Consider the following 25,017-nt stretch of genomic DNA (forward strand, 5'->3'; position numbering starts at 1 on the left):
CCATATTTCCTTGCAAGAATGTACCATTTTAACCATGTTCTAATTTTTTTGTTGTGAAAATATGGCTATGTATATTAAAAAAATGGCAAAATATAAGCCCCACCCACCCGCCGTATCTCAATTCTGATAATTTTTTTTATTCGTCGTAAACCGAGAGGCGGAGGTTAATTGTAAAATCCTCACTTTTCTATCAGAAGTTATCATGTAAAATTGTTCTTAAGTAATCGTGTTATACAAAGAAAACTAAGACCCGGTTTATAGAAAGCGAAATTAAAGTTAATTCGCAATTAACTTTTAATTAAGATCTGTTCGTAGGCAACAAACGTGCAAATCACGGGCTTATATTCCTCATCTTAATCCTGTGCTAAATTAATCGAGGATTAAATATTTAATTCGCTTTTCTATAAACCGACCCTAGATGTATTCATTAAAAAAGAAAACCAACAGAGGAGCCCCACCCATCTGTCTCGATCTTAGTCGTTATGAATTTTTCATTGGTTGTCAGACCGAGGGGCGGAGCGTAATTGCAAAATCGATATTTCCCTGTACAAATTTACCATTTTAAACATGTTTTGAGTGTTTTGTTGTGAAAAGATGACTACACATATTAAGAAAAAAAGGCAACCTCAATAATGGAACTTCAGTAGTTTTACATTTGTAACAAAGACAGCGATAACGTAGGAATTTCAGCGCATTTTGTAGTGCACCAAAGATACAAAAGAAATAAAGACAAAGCAGCAAGAACATGCAGAGAGTATGAGATTAATAACACCGGAAATGAAAGAAATTAAAAACGAACAAAAGAAATATATCAGAGAAATAAATGAGCTAAAAGTAATTAATGAAAAATGCATACCAGATAAGAAATCAATTACAAAACGCCAATAAAAAAAGAGAAAAATTAGAAAGTGACAAAATGAGAAAAAATATTGTCGTGCAAGGAATGCCAATAAATATGAGTGTCCCAAAGATATTAAGAGAAGCAATAGGAAATTTTATTGAAAGGAAAATGGGGCTAACAGTAAAAATAAACGACCCAAAAAAACTAGGAGAGAAAACTTGTTTAGTAGAACTAGATAGAAAACATGAAAAAATCAAAGTGAACAAAAAAAAATAAGTCAGCTGAAAGAAAAAGTATATGTTAACGACGACCTAACCAAAACCGAAAGAGAAATACAGGCAAAAATTAGAAGTACGGCAAAAGAAAAAAACAGAAGGGAGGAAAAGTAAATATGGGATACCAAAAATTGATTCTGGAAAATGAGATATGGAAGTGGAACGAAGAAAAGGGATTGTTGGAAAAAATAAAAGACAATACCCCAAAAAACTAATACAAATTTATAAACCAAGATGACCCTCGGCAGACAACAGGGGAAATAAATAGGTCAAGAGAAGGAAAAAACAAAAAACAAAAAAACGCTAATGATACAAAAAAAAATATAGCAACATGGAACATCGGAGGATCCAACCAAGAAGAGAAACTAATTCAACTTGTAAAAGAAGCAAAAAAAAAATTCAGTTGATGGCACTACAATAAACAAAACAACTGGGACAAATTACTCAAGAAGTAGGAGATTACATATTCTTCAATAATGGAGGGAAGAACAGACTGGGAGAAATCGGATTCATAATAGACGAGAAACTAAGAAGTTAAGAACATCAATCATCAAAGCAATCTCAAACAGACTATGCAAACTGAGAGTAAAAGGTAAATATCAAAAAATTTCATATATCAACATTCATACACCGTCAGAAAAGAAAGAATTGGAAATAAAAGAACAGTACTACAATGAATTAGACCAAGCATACGAAAACATATCAAAATATGATTTGAAAATTATAATTGGAAATACAAACGCAAAAGTAGGCACAGAAGAGATGTTCTGGCCCACGATATGTAAGCACAGCTTACATACAACAACAAACGAAAACGGAAATATGTTAATAGATTTCGCAAAAGAAAAAAACCTTGTAATAAAAGGTACTTACAAAGCAAAAAAACATATACAAGGGTACATGGAGATTTCTAGACCTCTAAACAATAAATCAAATAGACCACGTTCTAATAGAAAAAGATCTAGAAGAATGTATTACACATGTACGCACATATATAGGCGCTGATGTAGACTTAGACCATTTTCTGGTTGGAGTTAAGATGAGACAACTAATACCCGAAAAACGAAATGGACAAAAAACCAAAAAAGAACCCAATCATCAGATTGGGAACAAGAGAAGAACAAATAGAATATGCACATAGAATTAACCAAGAACTGGGACCTATTGTACAAGACAATGTAGAACAAGCATAGAGCGTAATCAAGAACGCTGCGAATACGGTAGGAAAGAACAGCAATAAAACCATAAATAAAAAACGTAATAGATGGTTTGACGATCAATGCGGAGCAGAATTGGAGAATCGCAATGAACTAAGACTAACAATGTTAACACAAAGGACAAAAGAAACAGAGACCAGCTATCTAAAACAAAGAAAAATATGCAAAAGCAGTTATAAGAGAAAAGAAAAGAAGACACTGTGAAGACAAGCTGAAAGACATAGAAGAAAATTACAAAAATAACCTCGTCAGAAATTTATACCGAGGAACAAGGAACGAAAAAAGAGGATACTAAGCACAACCTGCCTACTACAAAGATGAGAGTGGAAAAATGATAATAGCGGACGAAGAAATTTTAGACCACTGGAGGAAATACGTCAAACGACTCTTAAACGAAGTCACTAACGCAGGAGACATCATAAATGAAAAAAGAACTGAGCCAGCAACTAGAATACAAAATGAGAGGATAGAAGACGGAGCACCAACCCTAATAGAAATCGAAAATGTCATCAAGAATTTAATAAAACAATAAGAGCCCGGGAAGTGAAATGATAAAACATGGACGGCCGCTGCTAATAAACACTATCCATAACCTACTTGAAAATATTATGGGAACAAAAAGTATTACCAGCAGAATGGAATGAAGCAATACTATATCCGATATATAAGAAAAGGGACAAAAAAATTGTCAAAACTACAGGAACATAGCACTACTAAACGTTGTATACAAAATACTAGCTACACATATCAAAAATACAGTGACAGCACAGATGGCATAATAGGTTAATATCAAAGTGAATTCAGAAGAGGCCAAAGTACTATCGAGCAAATATACTTCTTAAGAGAAATATAAGCAGAGAGCCATGAATATAACAAACCAACAATGGCTCTTTTTATAGACTTCAGACAAGCGTTTGATCGAATCAAAAGAGAGGAACTAACGCAGAAAACTACTAACAGAAGAATTTATGGTAAAAGAGGGCGTGAGACAAGGAGACCCACTATCATCACTGTTATTTAATCTATTATTGGAAAAAAATAATACAAGAAGCTGACATAAATAGATCAGGGCTAATATACCACAAAAAACGTCAGTGCCTAGAACTGCTGATGACAGTAATTGTAACTAGAAATAGAGATGAGCTGAAGAAAGTGACCAAAAGACTAGAGGCAAAGGCGAGAAAGAAAGGGCTTTACATAAACGAAGCGGAAACAAAATATATGGAATAGGCAAATAAGGAATTCGTACAAGAACGGTACCTAAGGATGACAATGGAGAACACAACAATATACCGTTTCGAACAAGTCGAAAGATTTGAATATCTAAGACCTGTCTTTACATGCAAACTATGCATGAAAGAACAGATATCCAATAGAATCATGAGAGCAAATCGTTGTGTTCAAGCGCTTAATAAATTGTCCAGGAATAAAAATATATCCGGAGGAGCCAAACTAAAAACGTACAAGACAGTTATTAGACCCATTCTCACATAGGCATCTCAGACTTGGGGAGTAACAAAAATGGAGCAGGAGATGATATTAGTCTGGGAAAGAAAAGTACTCCGGAAGATATTTGGTGGAAAAGTAGAAAATAGTCAATAGGAAAGAAGAACAAATAAAGAACTAGAAGTGTTATATGGGGAGCCCAATGTAATAGGATATGTCAAAGCACAAAGGCTGAGATGGTTAGGCCACCTAAAGAGAATGCCTCAATCGAGGATGCCCAAAATGATTTTGACAAGTACAATAGGAGGGAAAAGGAGAAAAGGAAGACCCAAGACAAGAGAGCACCGAAGTAATAAAAAATATACAAGACCTTGGTATTACCGACTGGGAAGATAGAGCAATAAACAGACGGGAGTGTAGAAGAATAGTTAATCAAGCCATGGGACTTCTAGGCTTGTAGTGCGACGATGTATATCTTTTGCTGCTCAAATATACCCAATCTTGTCCTGAACGGTCTGTAGTATTTCGTTTACTGTAATAATCAACAATACAAACTTGATACTAAGTTGGGATGTTTTGTTTGTATAGAGTTTTCAAACATAATTAATGGAAGTCAAATCTAAACTGTCAATTAAAAAAAAGGGCTGTCTGTGTTTGAATGAAGTACTTGTTGCCTCTAAAATTGAGAAAGGTGCATCAACACTTTCATTTCTGTAAAATATACCTACAACAAAATAACTCTTACCCCTTTCGGTAATCGGTAAAACAATATCTAGCTTGGAAGTACTTACTTCAAAAAAACTTTCATTTTGAGTGCAGTACACAAAATTATCTATTTTCGCCAGCCGTCTTAAAAGATGTCACTTTTAACGTCAATTTTGGACGGAAAACTTGACGTTTTTGTGAGAGTAAAAAAAAGTTGCGTTACTAAAGTAACAACGTCATTTTTGCCTTTTTAATCCTAGCATTAATTTTTTTTTTAATCCTAGCCTTAAAAAGTTAAAATTTTTTTGAGATTTACTTTTTGGCTGGCGAAAAAGTAGTATGTTTCATTCGGATTAAAAGTCAGTTTTTGACTCGCAATTTTGCATCCGCTCGGCTTCGCTTCGCTCCGCCTCGCAAATGCAAAATTTGCTCGTCGCAAAAAATGGCACTTTTAATCCTAATAAAACAATCTACTATTAGATGCAAAACGAAACATTTTTGAAGAAGATCAACACACGTTAAATCTATAAATATTCCTCATTTATTCCGATATGAGTTTTTTGCATTTTGCTTATCGTGGACTGTTAATTTTATCTTAATATGTTAAATTAGCTGGTTCTATAAGCGCAATTAAAATGACAAAGTATTAAAAGCAAACTATTTTCACATCATCAGCGCTTTATTGATTATCGACCGAGAGGTCAAACAATCATCGATAATTGCGGAACATAAATTAATCATTACAGAGACTGCAACTAAGTACAACAACAATCTTTTGACAGTTGTATTGAAACACCCTATTTCATCATGAAAGTTTTTATTTTAACACTTATTGCTATTAATTTTTGTGGTAGGTTTTCTTTAACATTTTTTAATTAGTGCCTTTATCAAAAAAAAAAAAAAATCAAAACTGTATGTTGGTTCATTGATTGTGGAGAAAGTAGCAGTTCTGTTCAAGAACAAATTTCGCAACACTATTTTCAGAAAATAATAGTTCTTGCAAATGCAGTGAAAATTTGTTCCAGGTGTTTATGGTAACTACGATGCTAGACCCATCATCATCCCCAAAAGGTTTCCTAGACAAACAGAAACCGGGTGAATACTTTTATAGGAAATGAATTTAGTTTAATAACATTTTTAGATGTGTTCTTCCCTTTCACCCGCAATTTGGAAATTGGACAGTCTATAATTCAACATCGAGCTGGTCACCTGAAAAAATTGTACCTTCTGGTACAATTTTAGAAGTTTCTTGCGACGACAATTACCTCTTAGATGGTTTAAAGTTTATAAACTGTATTGGTAGCTCATGGCGTAACTCTATTGGCCGATGTTTAAGTAAGTTCAACAAAGTAATTTCTTTTTCGTTCGACATGTAAATGTTTTTCCCAGAAAAATGTCCACCACCGAACATCACTGAATTCCTGACGGTGAGATGTTTGGATAGTAATAAAAACAATATAGATTGCAGCGAAGCTGTTGAAAATTCCACAGCAGAATACGTGTGTCAAGATTTTTACGAAATTGAACATCTGAATACAATTAATAATAATAATATTACATCTAACATTTGCGTTGATGGGAAATGGACTAAGCGAACTCCGAAATGCGTTCCTGGTTAATCTTGATATCTTTGAAAAACACTAAATAATGACTGTTTTTAGAATGTGGAAAAAATAGATTTGGTAAATCTACATCTAGGCTGGATACGTCTGTGGTACGTCAAGAAGACTATCCTTGGCAGGTGGCTATTTATAATGGCACTAACAGAAAAGAACTCATTTGTGGTGGATCGTTGTTAAGTCAAAGAGTTGTCCTAACAGGTCTATATTCTATGTAGTTAGTATTGGTTTAATGACAAACATTTGTTGTAGCGGCGTACTGCATATCAGATATTGATGGTAATTATTATTCCCAAGACACATATATAGTTGCTGTTGGAAAATATTACAGAATATACGACGATGAAAGAGATTTTGGCAAAGCGTCCTTCTCTGGTGTAAGTTTAAATGTATATAAACCTCATTAAATCTATTTTATATTTTAGGTTTATAGTATGCATTATCCTAATTATTATCACGGTCAAAGTCACAATTTTTATGGTGACATCGCCATTATAATAACTAAAAAACAGTTTGTGTTGTCCGCGAGAGTTCGACCTGTTTGCTTTGAAAGATCTGAAACGAAAGAGGATTACTCAACATTACTTGCTTATGTAATTTTACAATTTTTTTTTGTACTTATTAAAATTTTCTGTCTATAGGTCACTGGCTGGGGTTTCACTCATGAAGATGGTAAATTCTCCGATGAACTCAGAGCGTTAGAAGTTCCTTTAGTCAGCTACCAACAATGTTTAGAGAAACTACCAACAAGATTTCATAGATTTATCACGGACGATAAAGTCTGCGCTGGATATTTCAAGAAAAGTACCGTCATCGCACAGGCTACATTAAACACTAAAATGCTGTTTCAGGTACTTCTGTATGCAAAGGTGATGGTGGTGGCGGATTAATTTTTAAACGAAAGAATAGATATTACGTCCACGGAATCGTTAGTGTAGGACCTAGTTCACCTAGGTTTGCAATAAATCGCACAAGCTGTAATAGTCAACAGTATACTGTTTATACAAAGGTTCTCTATTATAGGAGATTTATAGAAGAAAAATTGACCTTTGCAGAAAAGTAAGAACCCTGACATTGATAGAACAGTATCTTTCATGTTTCGCTTAGGTTATCTCTAGAGGAAGTGGTTTTAAAAGATGAAAATAAGACCAAAACGTCGGTTCAGGGAAAAACTGCACAAAATTTAAAGAAATGTTCCGTACCGAAACATCCTAAATTTGCCCACTGGTCTAATGAAGATGTGAACAATGATTATAAATCAATACCTGGACAACTTGTGGAATCTGGAACACGGTTAAGAATAAACTGTAATACCCGATATCTGCTAAATGGTTCTAGTCATCTGACGTGTGAAGATGGTTCTTGGAGTTCGACTATTGGCAACTGCATAAGTAATGTTTTTTAATTTCAAGTTAAAAACGAATGCTTCTATTATGTTTTAGAGACTTGTCCACCGCTATATAACACAACAATTTTAAAAGTACAGTGCTCAAACACAGGTGATTTATATAACGAAAATTGTGTCAGTGCAACTGATGGAACGTTAGCAAAATTTCAATGTTCAGATTTTTATGAAGATGATACGCCGAATATGAATCCTATTAACCTTTGCGTGAATGGTCGATGGAATTATCAGATGCCACAATGTTCTCCGGGTAAATGTTTAATAGGAACAAAAGCAAATGATATTGTTCTCTTCTTAAATTTTAGAATGTGGTAAATTGAGATACGATAACGGAAAGGAAAACTATTTTTCGTGGCAGGCTACTATCTATACAACTAACAAGGACATAATTTGCAGTGGTTCTTTGATCAACGAAAAAGTTGTTTTAACAGGTAAATACAATTTTCTCTAAGTTGTCAATTATGTGTCAAAATTTTAGCTGCCCACTGTGTAACAGACACGATGTCGAAATTAAAACCCAAAGATACCTTTCTGGTTGTGGTTGGGAATCACTATCGATCTTTCAAATATGCCCAAGACTATCAACACAGTCAGATTTCTAGAGTAAAATTTAATAAAACTGATCGTCTGGGCGAGTCACTAACATTTAACTTTAGGTTGAAGACATATTTCTACTGGAATCTAAAAATACTAAAACGTACTCTGAAGATGTTGCAATTTTGATAGTAAAAGAAACTTTCAAATTTTCTGAAAGAGTTCAGCCTATATGTTTGAATAAGGTTCTTGATACTAAAGAAACTTTCACAGAGAAATATATGTTTGTAAGTAAAAACGCAGATAGGTGTTTGTTCTCCTTTTACAGTATAATATTTCAGATGAATGGATATGGATATAATATTGATAAGTTTGCATATCCTGACACTCTTAAAACAGTCAGAATACCTATCGATTCTCTAACGAATTGTACCGAGAAATTTGTGTCTAATAACAGTTTCTTAAATCGAAATAAATTATGTGTTGAGCACGTCAATAATAGTTGCTATATTTTAGTTTTGTTGTTACAATCAAATTAGACGCTCTTTTTAGGTTTAATGACCTGTCATGGTGACACAGGAGCAGGATTAGTTTTTCAGCGTGACGATGGACGGTTTTACCTACGTGGAATTTTATCGCTGTCACCAACTGTTCCAACTTCGGCGGGAGTTTGTAGCAGACAAGAAATATCCGTTTACACTAATATTAATACTCGCTTAATAATGAACTTTATATTAAGAAATGAAGCCAAATTTAGACCACATTATGACGAGGCGATATATTAACTAAGAGAGAAAAACTCTTGTTATTTGTTAAAATATTTCTAAATGATAATTAAATAGATATTAACAAAGGAGTCTATTTTGTGCATGATTTTTACTTCCCGAGTGTAAGCTGAGGAAGTATTGTAATCGAGCCCATCGGCCGAATGGTTGCTTTCAGTTTTTTCGATGGGTTATGACTCATGAGCCCTAGAGTATAAAAAAATTGGTCTCCCATTTCTGTCTATCAGATAATCTCCGAAACTACTGGACCGACTGTAGTCAAATTTTATGAATATCATCCCCACCAATAAAATTATAAATAGTAAATTAATTTTAAATTGTATCAAGTAACATAGTGGTACAAGTCTAGCTTATGAATCCGTGTTGAATTTTAACCACAGACATACAGATTTTTGTAAAAAAAAAATCAATACCTAATGCTCTGAAATCTTGCATATGTTTCAAAGTTATCCTAAGCATTATAAATTTTCAATCAAAATATATATTTTTATTCCTGAAAAAAACTGATGACGTCATCTCAAAATTTTGCCGAATAATTCGAAAATGTGCAAAATATGGATGACACTTGTGATTTATCATTGTATTAACATTTTTTAGCACAGGTTATACAGCGTGACTCAGACAAACTAATAAATGATTGAATAGGTTTTATTCATTAAATCACTTCATTTTCCCGAAAATTTGGAAATACAATAGGTAATGCGTTCGTATTACACTGCACTTATAATTATTGGCGTCTATACGAACACTTTCTTTCACCTGGTCGACGTTATTTTAAAAAAGGAGCAGAATATGGTCACGGTACACAGTAGCTTGTTACTTTAGTCGAACCAGCAGTAGTTAAAAGACCAAACTTATTTACAAAATACCACGACATTTAATTCTTGAAATTAAGTACTTAGAAATATGCTTTATGCACCATCGGTCAGTAATGTGATACGTTCAAACTTTTTAGATCCTTGGAGGTGAGCTACTACAAACTTTACTTTCATCTCAAAAATTGAAAGTGACACAAAAGAACAGTATTACTTTCGTCTTTGACATAGCTGGTGGACGCTAAATTTTTCAAAAGTTAATTACAATATAAATAACATCTCAAATAATTGCAATGATACAACTCTGAAATAGGGAATAGCAAACGAACACTAAATACTGTATAAAATCAAAATCATAATTCTCTGGAGAGTTATTCTTAAATGAATAGGTTGATTTAGACCAAGATTTTTATATGTAATACCATTTTGCTGGTAAAAGACACTCGTTTACACTTGTTTTTATTCCCTCATAGCATTACTAGAAGACCATAATGTAAAATTATTAAAGATTCTGGCACAGTTACAAACCAAGGAAACAAAAAATTGTTCTAAAATTATTTAGACAGAACTTGCCTTTGAAGTACAATCGAAGAAATGCAACTTCTTTTAAAAGACTAAATTTAATTTTTGGACCACCATTCTCTAGTATAATATTGATGAGTTTCTAAATTATAATATTGATATCCCTAAGTTTTATGATCAATGTTCTTTATGTTAATTTTGTGTGTATAAGCAAATGCATGGTTTTTAATTTGACAAATGTAAACACGTTGTGTGGTAATATTATAAAGATGATTATTATTATTATTATTATGGCAACGGGGATTTCCGATACCCCAAATCCAACTAGAAATTTTCCCGAAGGTCTTAATTTTATCCTTTTTTTTATTGCATCCCACAGTATTGTGGTCAAATTTGAATTTAAATATTTTAGATACAAGACCAACCGTTTTTGTAGAAAATCGGCAACCTCATTAAATCCATAAATATTTCTCATTCATTGCGATATGATTTTTTACACGTTGTTTATACTCGATTGTAAATTTCATATTTATAAGTTAAATTAGCTGATTCTATAAGCCCAATTAAAATGATAACGATATATTAAAAACAAATTGTTTTACATCATCAGCGCTTTATTGAATATTGACGGAAAAGGTCGAATAGTCATCAATAAATTATTACATTAATTAATTGATTAATTAATCATTACATAAACTGCAATTTAGCACAACAAGATTTTTTTATAATAGTGTTGAAACACTTTGATTTTATAATAAATGTTTTCTTTTTATCTGTTTCTTTTTATGATTTGATAAGTTTAATCTTTTTGTTATCACCTTTATAAACGTTTAGCTCAAGAACCCGCAAAGCGAATGGGCTTGTTTTTCAAAGAGTTAATCAGAAAATTTTACTCCGTTGTGGCTTAGTTAATAATTTTAGTCTTGTGTTTTGAGGAAGCAAACTCGTTCAAATTAAACAATTATATGCAATTCGGACATGAATCGTGACATTTTGTGGATCAAAATTAAGCACTGCAGTCACTGGACACTGGTAGCTGATAGCAATACACATTTCCGCCCATTGGTTGTCTACTTTAAATACACAGCAAAACCTGTCTTAAGGCACACCTCCAAATAGCGGACAGCTCTAAATAACGGACGTTTTCTTTAGATTCGATATTATTATATGTATAGAAAATTCCACTCAATACGATTTTTAATCCCATCAAAAAGAATCTTTTTCCTCACAACAACCAATGAAATCATTATTTTGGTGGTAAAAACCATTATTAAAAATTAAGGTGCAATTTTTGTTTTTGAAATGTCAACTGTCAGAATCATTTGTATTAAGAAAATTAATCTTTAGCATTGTAAAAAACGCAATTATACTAGATACTAGTATATCCACTAGACGAAGGAACTTGAGATGCTCCTGCTGGTCCATTTCGTAAATAATTTATTATTTTGGAATGGTATTCTTCGGTTACTGTGTTAAGAAAGTAACTACTTTGATTTTGCATTGAATTGCGTTGCGCGTTCGTTTGAATTTTCATACCAAATACCACTCGTGGTCCTACGAATCGCTGACAGTTTTTCCTCACTGTCCTCCACTCATGGTTTTAGAATTCCTAGCACACGTCGTTATTGTGGTTTCAAAAACTGCTCGTTCTGACAACTCAAAAAAATTGTCAGTCAGCAATTACAGGACCAATTGTGATATTACAGATGAAAATACAATCTTTTTAACGGACCTTGCCATAAGCTCACATATTGACAGTGAAATTTGAACAATATCCGAAAATTATAAAGATATTTACCTCTGCAAAATGTACAACAAAATGGTTGCAAAATGATATGATCAAGGAGGTTATGCTAAAAGAAGTGCTGGTCAATTTAAATAAGATCCGTCCAGCCAAACGCCATAAACAATAACCAATGGAGTTGGAACGTGATTTAATAGAGATGGGAAGTACAGTAGAAAGCGCAGACAAACCATTGGCGTAACAAAAACGTTTTAAACATGAATAGTGATAGAGACGTAACTAATTTCACTACACAGTGTCCACAAAATTAACAATCGACTAAAAGCACTTATCAAAAACTAGTCTAAATTACAGCAGAAAAAAAATGCTATTAACATTGGAAACTAAGATAACAAAACGTTGAATCAACTAGGCATGCTACTGATTTGCCACTACCTAAGTGAAGGTCAATTCAACGTTTTGACCGACGGGCTGTTTAAAAGTAGGTTGTAAATGTGAATACGATGTGAATGAATGCGTCCCAATGATGTGAATCCCCGATAGAAAACTTATTAACACGACGTAAATTTTTAACACTGTTTAAATTCTGACATTCGAAAAAACGTCCGCATTTATCTTTTCCATTAACAAACCTAATAATACATAAAAAAAGTGAACAATCATTTCTGATTCAGCACTGCAGTAAGCATCGTAGATAAAAAGGTCAATTAGATATCAACCAAAACTAGTAGCTGAATGCAGCAACTCTTCCAAATATTTATCAGTTTGCTGTTTAGATGCGTATTACATTTTAATTTAACATAAATGTATCATTTAAACAAATGCCTGTTACCGATATTTTTGATTATTTTGTCTGGTAAGCTGTTATAGTTAACAGTCAAGGGTATACCAGTGTTTATTTTAAAATCAATTTTTCGTTTGTTTCAGCAATTTTAACAAGATGCCACAAAACGTTTAACAATTTCCAAACGAGAATCCTACGGAACACAGAATCAGGGTACATATAATATATTCAGTTACTAAATCATAAATAACATATACTTAGATGTTCCCTACCAGAGCATCCTCCATTCGGGAAATGGTTCGTTATCGGTTCTTCGGAAGAATGGGTACCTCATCAGTTTTTACCCTCAGGCAGTTTTCTAATAGTATCTTGCGATGACGGTTACGTAATAGAAGGTTCCACTTTTGTGAATTGCATGAACAACAATAAATGGAGTAACGACTTTGGTAGATGTTTAAGTAGATTTGCAACATATTTTGGTTTTCGTTGTAAAAAATTTAATTTCCAGAAAAATGTCCCCCACTTCAAAGTACGCCTCACCTTAATGTTAGATGTTACGACAAAACAGAAAGAAGCATAAACTGTTCTCAAGCAACCGATGGTTCAAGTGCAGAGATTCAGTGCGATCGCTTTTACGAAGTTTCAAGTATTGAAACAGATACGACTATCGTATGTTATGGAGGTACTTGGAACAGTAAAATTCCAGAGTGTGTTTTAGGTGAGTGTTTAAATTAATCGTGCAAATTTAAAAAAAAAATATGTTCTTTTAGCTTGTGGTAAAAATAAATATTTGGACAATTCGATGATAATAGGGGGACGCGTTGCAAAAAAGGGGGCGTATCCTTGGCATGCAGCTATATTCAATATCAAAACGAGTTTACTCATTTGCGGTGGAACACTAGTACATCTGAGAGTTGTTCTAACAGGTATCTTTTTTAATCAGTTGTTTAAATATTAAAATATTACAATTAAAGCTGCCCATTGCATAACAAAGGATGGTAGTTATTCCAAGAATGACTTTCTAATTGCTGTTGAAAAGTACCACCGGCAGTTGAATCACCCTGAAGACATTGACGCTCAGTTTTCTCCTGTAAGTTTCGATAAACAAAAAAAAAGTCTTAATATTTTCTGCAGGTACAAGAAATTTTTCTTCCTGAGCGATACCATGGTGTGGATCAAATGTATAAAAACGATCTTGCAATTGTCGTTACGAAAATATCGTTCGCATTAACAGAAGCAGTTCGACCTATATGTATTGACTGGAATTCAAAATATACGAGCAAATCTCTACGACTTTCCAGAGACGGTTATGTAAAAATTTTAAACATTGTTTTTACGTTAGATGTTTTTATCACACTTTAGGTTACTGGTTGGGGGTATACAGAAGAAGACGGAAAACCTTCTGGGGTACTCAATGAATTAAGAGTGTCATTAATTGATCACTCATTATGTTTAGAACACTTCTCAGATAGATTTTCAAAGTTCACTTTGGAAGATAAGATGTGCGCTGGACATTTAAACAAAAGTAGTGGTAACCATTGAATTTTTTTAAACAAAATATCTATTTTTGTTTTAGATATGTCCGTTTGTAAAGGTGACAGCGGTGGCGGTTTAATTTTTAAATTTAACGAAAGGTTTCACATTAGTGGGGTCGTTAGTTTAGGACCAACGTCATCCAGATCCATCACAACTTATAGTTGCGATAGCCAACAATATGGTCTCTACACTAATATATCTCATCACAAAAGATTTCTTAGAGAAAAACTAGCACTGGCAGATACGTAAGTAAGTCTAAATACTCTTGTGAATTAATTTCATCTTTTTTTTAGATTAAGCACTGACGACGGAAAGAGGGCGCCAATTTCAGTTTTAACGTAAGTTAATATAAAAGAGTATAATTCTCAAAATAAAACTTTTCTTGGAGTAGCTGTTTCTTACCTGGACATCCACAGTATGGCCAATGGTCAGTTGACGATAATTATAATAATCGCGAGTTTTTACCCGGTCAGATGGTAAAATCTGGGACTCGCCTGACAATAAAATGCAAAGACCGTTACTTCCTCAACAGCACAACCTTTATCGAATGTGAAAATGGATCGTGGAGTTCCACTATTGGAAATTGTTTAAGTTAGTAGTACTGAAATTACATTGTATCAAACATGAAAAAATATTTTTTCTGTTTTAGAAACTTGTCCTTCTCTATTTAATACGACAACGGTAAATGTACGTTGTACGCCGAAAAATAAACCGACCTCAATACTTTCTTCCGAACCCTGCGTCAATGTAACAGATGGTACTCTAGCACTATTTGAGTGTGCTCCCTTTTATGAAGACTTTTCCTTGAATAGAAATCCTCTTCAGATTTGTGTGGATGGTAAATGGGACAAAGCGTCTCCAGTATGTTCTCCGGGTGAGTTAGCTAGAAGAATTAGAGCCTCTAGAACATTTTTCAAAAGTAACACAATTGTTTTTTCAGTTTGTGGAAAACCAGACGAGGATACTAACGGGCAAATCTTTTTTCCATGGCACGTGGGAATCTACAGTAGTACAAGCAAAAACCCAGTCTGCAGTGGGTCTCTAATTAACGAACGAGTTATTGTAACAGGTATGCTAATTTTCTTTTAATTTCATTGACCCACAGTAAAACTTGTAGCCGGTCATTGCGTGAAAGATGCCTCATTCAATTTAAAGTCTAGAGACGCTTTTCTGGTTAGCGTTGGTGGCCGCTATCGCACTTTGAATGATCCGCGTGATATTGAACACATTCAGACCTCTGAAGTAAATTCTATAACTGAGTTAATTTTATTTGTTTTCGAACTGTGAATTTTAGCTCGACAGTATATGGGTACCAGAATCAAATTACAAATACAACGTCGAAGGAATGTACTATCAAGATATTGCCATCTTAGTTACAAAGAGAACTTTCAAGCTGAATTCACGAGTTTCACCAGTTTGTTTAAACAAGCAGACATTGACAAATACAATGTCAAAGACACAAAGCTTACACGTATATAAGGTAAAATGTAACCCTATATGGCCTACCCAAGCTTTGAGATTTTTTTAAATTTTTGTAAGAATTTGAAATGGAAGAGTAATGGTGGGAATTGAAAGAGGATACAGTTTTGTACATAATTTTCAAATTCCAGACATTTTCAAAATTGTAAAGCCCAACACTACCCGGTTTAATTAACGTGTCTTTATGCCAAATTGAGTACATAGACACCCAATATGGCCTGTTTTAAAAAGTCGAAGAAAAAACAAAATTAAGCACCGAAAAACGTTTATTGACAGACAAATTGTTAATTTTCACAATAAGGAAAAACAAAAATATCTTTATCATTTTTAGTGAGACCTAGGCGCTCCTCGTGCACGTATTTCTTACATACGAAGCATATTCTCATATCTTTTACAATATCTTCTTGGTACATCTCGCAGAAACAAGCTTCTTGCTTCTTCGGTGAGCTTCATTTTTGTTCATAGTAATTTAAATCAGCTTATTCACAAAAAAAATCATACGAGAACTGCAGTATGTACCCAACAGGCCAACAGCCCGCCTAGGCCATACTGATCCCACATCACAAGCGAACATGTCAGTAATCCCAACTGAAAAGCTGTTAAGAAAGTACAACTAGTGCAGATCATTTAAAAACAGAAAAAAGGAGCTACATAATTATAGAAATATAAAATTGATAACTTAATTGAGATTAAAACTATTCAGAGAAAACTTACCGGTATAAAATAGAGCGTATACTGGCTCGTCAAATCACCATCACAAATAATTGCATCGTAAGTAAACGAAACCGTGTATTACTTTACTGATTGCTCCTATATGGTATAAAAACGTTCCAGAATGTATCCCAGACGCGATCTACCCCATTTTGTTTGAAACATATGAGAAACAGCCAATAGGCCATATTGAGTTCAGTTACCTTATTAAACAAACTACGTTAAATTTGTCATTCATTATTACTAATATTGACACATTTCAGACAAGTGGATGGGGATATGGTATCGAGGAAAACCACAATCCCGGGTTACTGAAAACATTTAACCTTTCTAATTCTGTATCATTCTGCTTCACGCACGAAGAGTTTCGAAATTTTAACAGATCCTTGATTTCCGACAAAATGTGTAACAGTCAAGGCGACAAAGGTACTTGTTTATACTGAAATTAAACATTAAAATTTTGGTTCAATTTTAGGTTCGATGGTTTGCTATGGTGACACTGGTGCAGGTTTTGTTGTCCAATTTAGCGATGGACAGTACTATCTAAGTGGAGTTTTATCTTTATTTCCAAATTCTTCACATACTGAAGGTGCTTGTGATAGACAAAAATTTAGCGTCTATACAATCACTTACAACTATCTGTTCGATTTTATTTTAAAGAAGGAAGCAGAATATAGGCCACAATAGAAAATAACTCCTTACTTTAATCTTTACTCAAATCAGCAGTAGTTAAGGAGAGCAAACATTTTTACAGAATGGCTCCATGTAGTGTAAATAAATATGTGTGCACACATTTACATGCTTATCATTACTGCACCATATAGATATTTTTCATCACGTTTGGTTTTTGAAAGTAGAAATATCTTTTGTTAAATGGAATTCTTCTTCTACAAGAATAAGTGTTCCTCAGAGTGAAGTTTGAAGAAAAGTGATAAGTCGTCTAGGGCTCCTAATTCACCTTAATGGAGTGATGGATATTTGCCGACAATTTTATCAAAGTTTGAGAGTTCTTAAGATAAAATATTTCGTTCACCATGAAAGATCCTGTTCTATTAGTTATGGATGACCATTGTCGTAGTATAGAAAGACTCAATTTCTATAAACATGACTGTTTTGACTGCTATCACATCCATAGTGTTTCTGAACATTATGTTTTTCCAAAAGTTTGAAACATCATTTAAAAAACTAAACACATTTATTCGTCTGCAAATTGTCTAAATTTTTATCAACACATACATTTTATATTAATCATATTGTATCATTAAGCTCGAAAAGTTTGATTTCTCTCAATCTCTGCATCAACTTTTCATTTCCATCTCAGTAAAGGTTTATAAGAGTTATTTTTTGACGACGGTAATGAACTAATAAAATTGTCGATAATATTGCGAAAAACTCTTGTTCTTGAGGACTGAAAATAATTTTTGGGAGTTATTTGCTTCAATCCATCTAATATCAACCAAAATCGTTCATACTTTATTAAAAACAGTTTTTAGTTATACTGGGATTATGGTACATATCTATTTATTTGTTGCAATATTTCTGAATGGAAGAACAGCCTTAAAAACCTGGCAATCACATTTTAGCGACATTATGGGGATACATTCACCAATCTGTTTTCACATTTTTCGTTTCCAATCTGACTCAGAACCGTAAAGATACACTCGTGGATCAAAATGGAATATTTTTAAATTTCCAAAAATGTTCCACAAATGTTCGATGGCCAATCCAATCATTTCTTTTATTATCACCTTTCTGTAATAAACCTATAAATAATTCCTCATCATTTTTACCTATGTTATTAATGCTTTTATTTCGACAAAACTTAGTGAAAAGATTGTATTGTCCACAGTTTCTGCATTTCTTTCCAAAAGCTTTACAATCACATGGTGAATGAAAATGACCGCATTTATTACAATTAAATTTGTCATTTTTTGGAAGTCACGCTTATCTTTTGACGCTGTTGATGATGATTGGTACCGGTATTCTGTGTTCTTCTCTCTCTTACTTCCGCTGCGCTGCTGTCTGCACCTCTCTCTTCCTTCCTTGGGTTCACGTGTTGGTTCGCCTCTCGCTGATTGGTTCTTCTCACTCTTACGACTTCATCTTCCTTCTCGTTCTCACTCATTCGACTGGTTCCCGCACTTATAGCTTGCAATTGTCTTCTTGTTATCTCCGCCGCTTTGCATATTTCGATGGCCTTCACCAACTACAAGTTTTTTGTTCGTAGCAATAGGTATGTCCTTGACCTGTATTCTTTTATTATTATTATTATAACATTTGATTAACTCGGCTATTGAATAAAAATTTGAATTGCGCATCTATTTCAAAATGATTATTATTAGAGTCTCTCCTATTACATTATTTAAACAATTTTTTCTATTAATTTAGGTACATCTTAAATCTGAAAAAATGTTGAAGTCACCAGGAGGTGAATGATAAACTGTTGCAATTACACACATTTTCCAGTTCAGCTCACTATATATAAATTTTAATATTCTATCAAATGTCTGCATTTATTAAACACGATTCATCATTTCCTTTAAATGGGCTATTAACACACAAGACAAAAACAGTGCTGCATGTATATCTTTTCATAAAAACTAGTAATCATTTCAGATTCAGCATTACATCTTAGATAAGGAGGTCAAATAGATATAAACTAAATTAGCTGATTCTATAAGCGCAATTAAAATGATAATAATATATTACACACACATTGTTTTTACATCATCAGCGCTTTATTGAATATTGACGGAAAAGGTCAAACAGTCATCAATAAATTATTACAGTACATTAATTAATCATTACATAGACTGCAATTTAGTACAACAAGAATTTTTTGTTGAAACACTCTGATTTTATAATGAAAGTTTTCTTTCTATTTGTTTTTTTTATGATAGGTTTAACGAACCCGCAGGGCGAATGGGCTAGTTATTCAAGTGAAAGAGCTGATCAGAAAATTTTACTCCATTGTGGCTTAATTAATAATTTTAGTACTCTGTTTTGAAGACACAAACACGTTCAAATTAAACAATTATTTGCAATTCGTCACTGGACACTGGTAGCTGATAGCAATACACATTTCCCCCCATTGGTTGTCTACTTTAAATATACAGCAAAACCTGTCTTAACGGACACCTCCAAATAGCGGACACCTCTAAATAACGGACATTCTGTTTAGAATCGATAATATTATACTTATAAAAAATTCTACTCAATATTTTTAATCCATTCAAAAAGAATCATTTTCCTCTCAAGAATTTTTTTTGAAATCTCAACTGTCAAAATAATTTTTATTAAGAAAGTTAATCTTTAACACTGTAAAAAACGCAATTATACTAGGTATTAGCATTTACGTTAAATGAAGGAACGTGAGATCATGCTCCTGCTGGTCCATTTCGTAAACAATTTATTATTCTGGAATGATATTCTTCGGTTACTGTGCAATAAGAAAGAAACTAGTTACTTTGATTTTGCACTGAATTTCGTTGCGCATTCGATTGAATTTTCATGCTAAATACCGCTCCTGGGTAGGACACCGTTTTCAAAAACATTTTTAGGAATGTTTTATTATTGTATTGTTACGAAATAAACCCATACGCCGCCCCGGTACGACGCCTATGGGTCTTCTACTATGTATGACTTTCTTCTAGTGTGTAGTATGACTCATCGATGACAGCGGCCGGTACTCACTAGAGAAAAGCCTGGAACCGGATGTCGCGACGCGCCCAGAAAACCCTCGAAGCGGCGTTCTGGATCCATCGAGAGAAACGTTATAGGTTTTAAATATAGGCCACCGTCGGGAACGTTTATTCAGAAAACGAATGAAGTCATCGCGTCGAGTCCAGCTAGTGTCCAGACAAGTTACGCCAGAGTTATTTTGTACATAATCGCTGCAATAGTTATTCGTGTAAAATCGAATAAGAACTAAGTTTTTGAGTTTACCTTACGTCGATTTTATTCGTCCGCTCACGGTAACAGCTTTGTAGTTTCAAGGAAATGATCGTAAAGGTTAGTGTTGTAAGGAAAATCCAAATTACCTGACCAAAGAGGTCTTAAAAGAACTGCGGGTCATTTCAAATTAGATCCCTCCAGCCATTGGGAGTTGGAACGTGCTTTAATAGAGATGGGGACTGCAGTGGAAAATAAATAAGTGCACACAAACCAGTGGCGTAACAAAAACGTCTTAAATATGTATAGTGATAGAGACGTAACTATAATTTCACTACACAGTGTCCACAAAAGAAACAATAGACAAAAAGTTCTTATCGAAAACCAGTCTAAATTAAAACAAAACAAAAAAGGACGCTGTTAACGTTATTAACGGCGGGCGGTTAAAAGTAGGTTGTAAATGGTACCAACCTTCGGCGTGAATGAATGCGTCCCTACGACGTGAATCCCTGCTAGAAAACTTATTATCGCGACATAACTTTTTAACTCGTTAAAAAAGGCACTGTTTAAATTTTGACATTCGAAAAACCGCCTGCATTTATTTTATCTTCTCCATTAAAAAAACCTAATAATACGTAAAAAAGTGACTAATCATTTCTGATTCAGCACTGCAGTAAGCATCGTAGATAAAAAGGTCAATTAGATATCAACCAAAACTAGTAGCTGAATGCAGCAACTCTTTCAAATATTCATCAGTTGTTGTTGTTTAAATGCGTATTACATTTTAGTTTAACACAAATGTATCATTTAAACAAATGTCTGTTACTTACATTTTTGATTATTTTGTCTGGTAAGGTTTTATAGTTAACAGTCAACGGTACACCAGTGTTTATTTTAAAATAAATTTTTCATTGATCTTAAAATATCATTTTTATTACCTGTTTCAGCAATTTTAACAAGATGCCACAAAACGTTTAACAATTTCCAAACGAGAATCCTACGGAACATAGAATCAGGGTACGTATAATACATTCAGTTACTAAATCCTAAATAACATATAGTTAGATGTTCCCTACCAGAGCATCCTCCATTCGGGAAATGGTCCGTTATCGGTTCTTCGGAAAAATGGTCACCTCACCAACTATTACCCTCAGGCAATTTTCTAGGAGTATCTTGTGTCGACGGTTACGTAATAGAAGGTTCCCCTTTTATGAATTGCATGAACAACAATAAATGGAGTAACGACATTGGTAGATGTTTAAGTAGATTTGCAACATATTTTGGTTTTCGTTGTAAAAAATTTAATTTCCAGAAAAATGTCCCCCACTTCAAAGTACTCCTCACCTGAATGTTAGATGTTACGACAAGACAGAAAGAAGCATAAACTGTTCTCAAGCAACCGATGGTTCAAGTGCAGAGATTCAGTGCGATCCCTTTTACGAAGTTTCGAGTATTGAAACAGATACGACAATCGCATGTTATGGGGGTACTTGGAACAGTAAAATTCCAGAGTGTGTTTTAGGTGAGTGTTGAAATTAATCTTGCAAAACTTTAAAAAATATGTTCTTTTAGCTTGTGGTAAAAATAAAGATTTAGACAATTCGATGATAATAGGCGGACGCGTTGCAAAAAAGGGGGCTTATCCTTGGCATGCAGCTATATACGATATCAAAACGAGTATACTCATATGCGGTGCAACACTAATACATCTGAGAGTTGTTTTAACAGGTATATTATTTAATCAGTCGTTTAAGTATTAAAATATTACAATTAAAGCTGCCCATTGTATAACAAAGGATGGTAGTTATTCCAAAAATGACTTTCTAATTGCTGTTGAAAAGTACCACCGGCAGTTGAATCACCCTGAAGACATTGACGCTCAGTTTTCTACTGTAAGTTTCGGTAAACAAAGAAAAAGTCTAAATTTTGTTTGCAGGTACAAGAAATTTTTCTTCCCGAGCGATATCATGGTATGGATGAAATGTACAAAAACGATCTGGCAATTGTCGTTACGAAGATATCGTTCACATTAACAGAAGCAGTTCGACCTATATGTATTGACTGGAATTCAAAATATACGAGCAAATCTATACGAATTTCCAGAGACGGTTATGTAAAAATTTAAACATTGCTTTTACGTTACATGTTTTTATCACACTTTAGGTTACTGGTTGGGGGTATACAGAAGAAGATGGAAAACCTTCTGGGATACTGAATGAATTAAGAGTGTCATTAATTGATCACTCATCATGTTTAGAACACTTCTCGGATAGATTTCCAAAGTTCACTTTGGAAGATAAAATGTGCGCTGGACATTTAAATAAAAGTAGTGGGAACTATTGATTTTTTTAAATAAAAACATCGATTTTTGTTTTAGATATGTCCGTTTGTAAAGGTGACAGCGGCGGCGGTTTGGTTTTTAAATTTAACGAAAGGTTTCACATTAGTGGGGTCGTTAGTTTAGGACCAACGTCATCCAGATCCACAACTTATAGTTGCGATAGCCAGCAATACGGTCTCTACACTAATATATCTCAACACAAAAAATTTCTTAGAGAAAAACTTGCACTGGCAGATACGTAAGTAAGTCTAAATACTCTTGTGAATTAATTTCATCTTTTTTTTAGATTAAACACTGATGACGAAAAGGGGACACCAATTTCAGTTTTAAAGTAAGTTATTATAAAACGATATAATTCTCAAAATAAAATTTTTTTTGAACCAGTTGTTTCTTACCTGGACATCCACAGGATGGCCAATGGTCAGTTGACGATAATTTTAAGAACCGCGAGTTTTTACCCGGTCAGATGGTCAAATCTGGGACTCGCCTGACAATAAAATGCCAAGATCTTTACATCCTCAACAGCACAACCTTTATTGAATGTGAAAATGGATCGTGGAGTTCCACTATTGGAAATTGTTTAAGTTAGTAGTACTGAAATTACATTGTATCAAACAGCAAAAAATATTTTTTTCTGTTTTAGAAACTTGTCCTTCTCTATTTAATACGACAACGGTAAATGTACATTGTACGCCCAAAAATAATTCTACCTCAACCGAACCCTGCGTCAATGTAACTGATGGTACTCTAGCACTATTTGAGTGTGCTCCTTTTTATGAAGACTTTTCCTTGAGTAGAAATCCTCTTCAGGTTTGTGTGGATGGTAAATGGGACAAACCGTCTCCAGTATGTTCTCCGGGTGAGTTAGCTAGAAGAATTAGGGCCTCAAGAACATGTATTTAAAATTTTCTCTAGAATTAATATTTGAAAAATAACACCAATTTTTTTTTTTCAGTTTGTGGAAAACCAGATGAGGATACTAACGGGAAAATCTTTTTTCCATGGCACGTGGGAATCTACAGTAGTACAAGCAAAAACCCAGTCTGCAGTGGGTCTCTTATTAACGAACGGGTTATTGTAACAGGTATGCAAATTTTCTCTCAATTTCATTGACTCACAGTAAAACTTGTAGCCGGTCATTGCGTGAAAGATGCCTCATTCAATTTAAAGTCTAGAGACGCTTTTCTGGTTAGCGTTGGTGGCCGCTATCGGACTTTGAATGATCCGCGTGATATTGAACATATTCAGACCTCTGAAGTAAAATCTATCACTGAGTTAATTTTATTTATTTTCGAACTGTGAATTTTAGCTCGAGAGTATATGGGTACCGGAATCAAGTTACAAATACAACGTCGAAGGAATGTACTATCAAGATATTGCTATCTTAGTTACAAGAAGAACTTTCAAACTGAATTCACGAGTTTCACCAGTTTGTTTAAACAAACGGACATTCGCAAATACAACGTCAAAGACACGAAATATATATGTATTAAACAGACTACGTTAAATTTGTCATTCATTGTTACTAACATTGACATATTTCAGACAAGTGGATGGGGATATGGTATCGAGGAAAATCACAATCCTGGGTTACTAAAAACATTTAACGTTTCTCATTCTTTCTCATTCTGCTTATCGCACGAAGAGTTTCGACATTTTAACGAATTCTTGATTGTCGACAAAATGTGTAACAGTCAAGGCGACAAAGGTACTTGTTTGTATTAAAATTAAACCTTAAAATTTTGGTTAAATTTTAGGTTCGATGGTTTGCTATGGGGACACTGGTGCAGGGTTAGTTGTTCAATTTAACGATGGACACTACTATCTAAGCGGAGTTTTATCTTTATTTCCAAATTCTTCACATACTGAAGGTGCTTGTGATAGACAAAAATTTAGCGTCTATACAAGTACTTTCTTGTATATGTTCAATTTTATTTTAAAGAAGGAAGCAGATTATAGGCCACAATAGAAAATAACTCGTTACTTTAATCTTTAATCAAATCAACAGTAGTCGAGGAGACCAAACATTTTTACAGAATGGCTCCATGTAGTGTAAATAAATAATGTGTACACACTTTTATATGCTTATCATTACTGCATCATATAGATATTGTGAAGCGTCACAGGCTGTCTCTTTTTAACTAACGCAACTAACAATTACCCAATTACCCGGTATCCACCACCTAGCTACGTTAACCCCAAACAAAACAACGCTATTCACCCACATTCTATGTCCGTCTTAAAAGTATCCCTTCCGTTCCGAGCCCACTTTGATACAACTTTTTCCGGCACCTGACTATACGCCAAAGAATTTATAACACCGCCCCCGTATGCATGTACACATCTTACAATAGTTCGCCTCTAACA

General features: G+C 33.8%; 3 protein-coding genes across 4 annotated transcripts; all 3 read left to right on the forward strand.

Moving 5' to 3' along the window:
- The first annotated feature begins 5,239 nt into the window (after positions 1-5,239).
- LOC135137422 (uncharacterized) lies at positions 5,240-8,876 on the forward strand. Of its 2 annotated transcripts, none has more exons than XM_064067054.1 (16): positions 5,240-5,334; positions 5,510-5,579; positions 5,626-5,819; positions 5,874-6,098; positions 6,146-6,304; positions 6,356-6,480; positions 6,529-6,696; positions 6,745-6,907; positions 6,955-7,162; positions 7,211-7,494; positions 7,546-7,758; positions 7,814-7,939; positions 7,987-8,111; positions 8,165-8,329; positions 8,384-8,543; positions 8,595-8,876. In XM_064067054.1, the coding sequence occupies exons 1-16, from the start codon at positions 5,292-5,294 to the stop codon at positions 8,825-8,827; spliced, it is 2,661 nt and encodes an 886-aa protein (XP_063923124.1). In that variant the 5' UTR covers positions 5,240-5,291; the 3' UTR covers positions 8,828-8,876. The 2 variants fall into 2 exon arrangements, with proteins under 2 accessions (XP_063923124.1, XP_063923125.1); XM_064067055.1 differs by having other exon boundaries at positions 8,582-8,715.
- A 3,635-nt stretch (positions 8,877-12,511) lies between these two features.
- Positions 12,512-17,211, forward strand: LOC135137523 (uncharacterized). Its single transcript, XM_064067209.1, has 17 exons — positions 12,512-12,764; positions 12,836-12,905; positions 12,954-13,150; positions 13,201-13,410; positions 13,463-13,618; positions 13,667-13,782; positions 13,827-14,003; positions 14,055-14,217; positions 14,269-14,473; positions 14,522-14,566; positions 14,620-14,819; positions 14,878-15,102; positions 15,169-15,297; positions 15,346-15,470; positions 15,523-15,708; positions 16,682-16,844; positions 16,894-17,211. The coding sequence occupies exons 1-17, from the start codon at positions 12,713-12,715 to the stop codon at positions 17,103-17,105; spliced, it is 2,631 nt and encodes an 876-aa protein (XP_063923279.1). The 5' UTR covers positions 12,512-12,712; the 3' UTR covers positions 17,106-17,211.
- Positions 17,212-21,027: 3,816 nt separating this feature from the next.
- LOC135137524 (uncharacterized) lies at positions 21,028-24,728 on the forward strand. Its single transcript, XM_064067210.1, has 17 exons — positions 21,028-21,159; positions 21,257-21,326; positions 21,375-21,571; positions 21,622-21,831; positions 21,882-22,037; positions 22,086-22,201; positions 22,246-22,422; positions 22,473-22,635; positions 22,687-22,888; positions 22,937-22,981; positions 23,035-23,234; positions 23,294-23,509; positions 23,606-23,734; positions 23,783-23,907; positions 23,960-24,136; positions 24,196-24,358; positions 24,408-24,728. The coding sequence occupies exons 1-17, from the start codon at positions 21,108-21,110 to the stop codon at positions 24,617-24,619; spliced, it is 2,610 nt and encodes an 869-aa protein (XP_063923280.1). The 5' UTR covers positions 21,028-21,107; the 3' UTR covers positions 24,620-24,728.
- Positions 24,729-25,017: the final 289 nt, after the last annotated feature.

This window comes from Zophobas morio, unplaced genomic scaffold, assembly GCF_036711695.1.
Source record: "Zophobas morio isolate AGI-343-1 ecotype UQ-CSIRO unplaced genomic scaffold, CSIRO_AGI_Zmor_V1 ptg000029l, whole genome shotgun sequence".
Taxonomy (NCBI): domain Eukaryota; kingdom Metazoa; phylum Arthropoda; class Insecta; order Coleoptera; family Tenebrionidae; genus Zophobas; species Zophobas morio.